At 35.4% G+C, this 2,822-nt stretch overlaps 1 protein-coding gene across 1 annotated transcript in view; it reads left to right on the top strand.

The window, feature by feature from the left end:
• Nucleotides 1–667: 667 nt before the first annotated feature.
• The window catches only part of LOC111089911 (WD repeat-containing protein on Y chromosome-like), a gene marked incomplete at its 3' end in the record, with an annotated part of 19,256 nt that continues 17,101 nt past the window's right edge, over nucleotides 668–2,822 (top strand). Inside the window, exons 1-2 of the mRNA XM_022403169.1 lie at nucleotides 668–777; nucleotides 2,440–2,553. Of these exons, the coding sequence (XP_022258877.1) occupies nucleotides 668–777; nucleotides 2,440–2,553 (224 nt within the window). The remainder of the gene's footprint in view (nucleotides 778–2,439; nucleotides 2,554–2,822) is intronic.

Here is a 2,822-nt window from a genome sequence, read left to right as displayed (position 1 = left end):
GTGCGTATATTCGAACTCCCAGGTCATACGCGCTTGCGCAAACAGCTAAAGCAGCATTGTTCCAATTTAAACATCGAGAACAGGAGCTTGTTTTTTGAAGAGCACGTGGTTAGTTGCTAGAGTATCTAACAACAGTCAATCAACAATAGTTGCTAGAGTATCTAACAATGGTCAATCACCAATAGTTGCTAGAGTATCTAACAATGGTCAATCACCAATAGTTGCTAGAGTATCTAACAATGGTCAATCAACAATAGTTGCTAGAGTATCTAACAATCATCAATCACCAATAGTTACTAGAGTATCTAACAATGGTCAATCACCAATAGTTACTAGAGTATCTAACAATGATCAATCACCAATAGTTACTAGAGTATCTAACAATGGTCAATCACCAATAGTTGCTAGAGTATCTAACAATGATCGATCACCAATAGTTACTGGCATAAATTATTTAGAACCGTTTAATACGTAGATGTTGTTCGTATTCATTTATTGAATATTGTTGAGAGCTATATACAGGATGACCCAAAATATATTTCCTAATTTAAAATTTAATAATTAAATAACTCACGAAATAGAAACATGGAGTTTTCAACATCTTGTAGCCAAACTGAAACAGTTTTTGTTTATTTTATCACTACAGTGTGTAGTGTTATTCTGTAAAATGGCAACCGTGCAGGAAAAGGCTCGATGCAACGTTTGGCTTGTAGAAACAAAGTCGGTGACTGTGGTGCTGCGTGATTACAGACGCCAGTACAGGAAAGAAGTATGGGGGTATGTTGGGGATATCGTATATCGCACGCCTATGTCAAACTAAAGACCAGGATAACATCGCCACTTTAACTGTGAACATGTTGCAGCAAACGTAGACTGAAATCGAATATCGGTCAGTTAGTTAATTATTTAATTTTAAAATAGGAAAAATAATTTTGAACACCCTGTATTTTTAACGTTGTAATGTATTTGTTAGCTAGAGGGTGCATTACGAAAAAGTTCTAATTTGTCGTCAAATTTTGCTCTACCACTTCCAGTGAAACAGGGAGTTAGTAGCAGTAGTGAAGTCAGTTGAGAAAAAAGAGAGTTATTTTCACTGCTTGCTATACAAGTAAATTATTTTTTGTGCACCTTACACATAGTGTAATTAGTATGGGTGTAAACGTAGGCCTACAACAGGTTACAACAGTGTTCAAGGTTGTAATAATGTTAAACAAGGAAATTAAATAATTTATGATTGTTACGTGGACTGAACATTAATTTTTTTTTCACCACATAATTTAAAAGAACCAGAAAACGAATGAACAAAGCTACAAAAATATGTAAAAAGCTAACTATAGGTAAAGTTTCATTTCCCTACCAGAGTGTCAACTTGTTTTAATTATCAAACAAAGTTATCCACCGGTATCACAAAATATTGTCTCTCACAGCTAGTTGTTTTCCGGTTATTACAATTAACTGGCTCTCGGCAAAAAATAATTGCGGACCAAATCTGTAAGTTATCTAACAACTACTAATTAGTACTGGCGAGTACATGATCGATAAAAAATATAAATTTAGTGAAATGTGCTGCCATCTGTTGAGTAACATTTTAAATTTCTAATTAAATAGGGTGGAAATCCGTGTGCAAGTGTTCTGCTACATGTCACAAACGTGAACTTAAGTACACTCAAACACTACCTTTCTTTATGTCGTTGTGGGCCTTGCTTAATTCTTGTTGCTTAGCAACGATTTGTTGATACGTAGAAACCTTTTCGGAAATAAGTCGAGTCACAACGCGTCTACAGTTCATCTAGCCTAGAAATGTTCGTGTTCAGAAACATGTAGGACTAACAGTGAGGTTTGTATGGAACGATATATATATGTTATGTTTAACAGTACCCTAAACATTATTTGCTATTTTCTCTCTCTTCCAGTGTACCTGCCATAATTCCAACAAATATGAAGTAATAATAGCACGTGCTAGCTTATCGTTTCGGCCAGCTGGTTGTTAAGTGTTAAATATGTTGTTGTTGTTTTTTTAATTATAACCGAACAAACACCTCACGTGAAGCGAGGAGCACACGTAACGACTGGAAATATTGGAGAAAAACGAATGACCGAATCTTCTTTCTTTGGGGAGTAGACAATAAACAAACAACCGGTCCGACAGCGAATGTAAAGTGTTCTTTCTTTAGGGAGTAGACAATAAACAAACAACCGGTTCGACAGCGAATGTAAAGTGTTCTTTCTTTAGGGAGTAGACAATAAACAAACAACCGGTCGGCAGCGAATGTAAAGTGTTCTTTCTTTAGGGAGTAGACAATAAACGAACAACCGGTTCGGCAGCGAATGTAAAGTGTTCTTTCTTTAGGGAGTAGACAATAAACAAACAACCGGTTCGACAGCGAATGTAAAGTACGTAATAAAAAACAAAAACAATTTTGTCTCCTTCATTAACAGGTCTTCAGATGTCAAGATGAATTTATTAGATTTGCCAGAATTAACTGGAGTAAAGTCGAGGTTAAGGTCGAGTAGTAATTCTACCTGGGCCAGTGGAAGCAGCAGACAATCCAGGTAATTATCATATGTTAATGAAACCCTACTAATAATATTAGTTAGGTCAACAGAACCAGTCAACATTTGTAGTTGATTGTTGTTATAGTTTAGCGTCTTGCCGTATTGTTGGTTAGCGTAGAATAATATTAGTTAGGTCAATAAACCCAGTCAATATTTGTAATAAATTATTGTCATAGTTTGGCGTCTTGCCGTATTGTTGGCTTGTTGACTGGTTTTATTGACCTAACTAATATTATTCTACGCTTTTGTAATAAATTATTGTCATA

Source organism: Limulus polyphemus, unplaced genomic scaffold (genome assembly GCF_000517525.1).
Source record: "Limulus polyphemus unplaced genomic scaffold, Limulus_polyphemus-2.1.2 Scaffold7822, whole genome shotgun sequence".
Classification (NCBI taxonomy): Eukaryota; Metazoa; Arthropoda; class Merostomata; order Xiphosura; family Limulidae; genus Limulus; species Limulus polyphemus.
The sequence above is the reverse complement of the archived record's forward strand: the minus strand, read 5'-3'. Positions and strand labels throughout refer to the sequence as shown.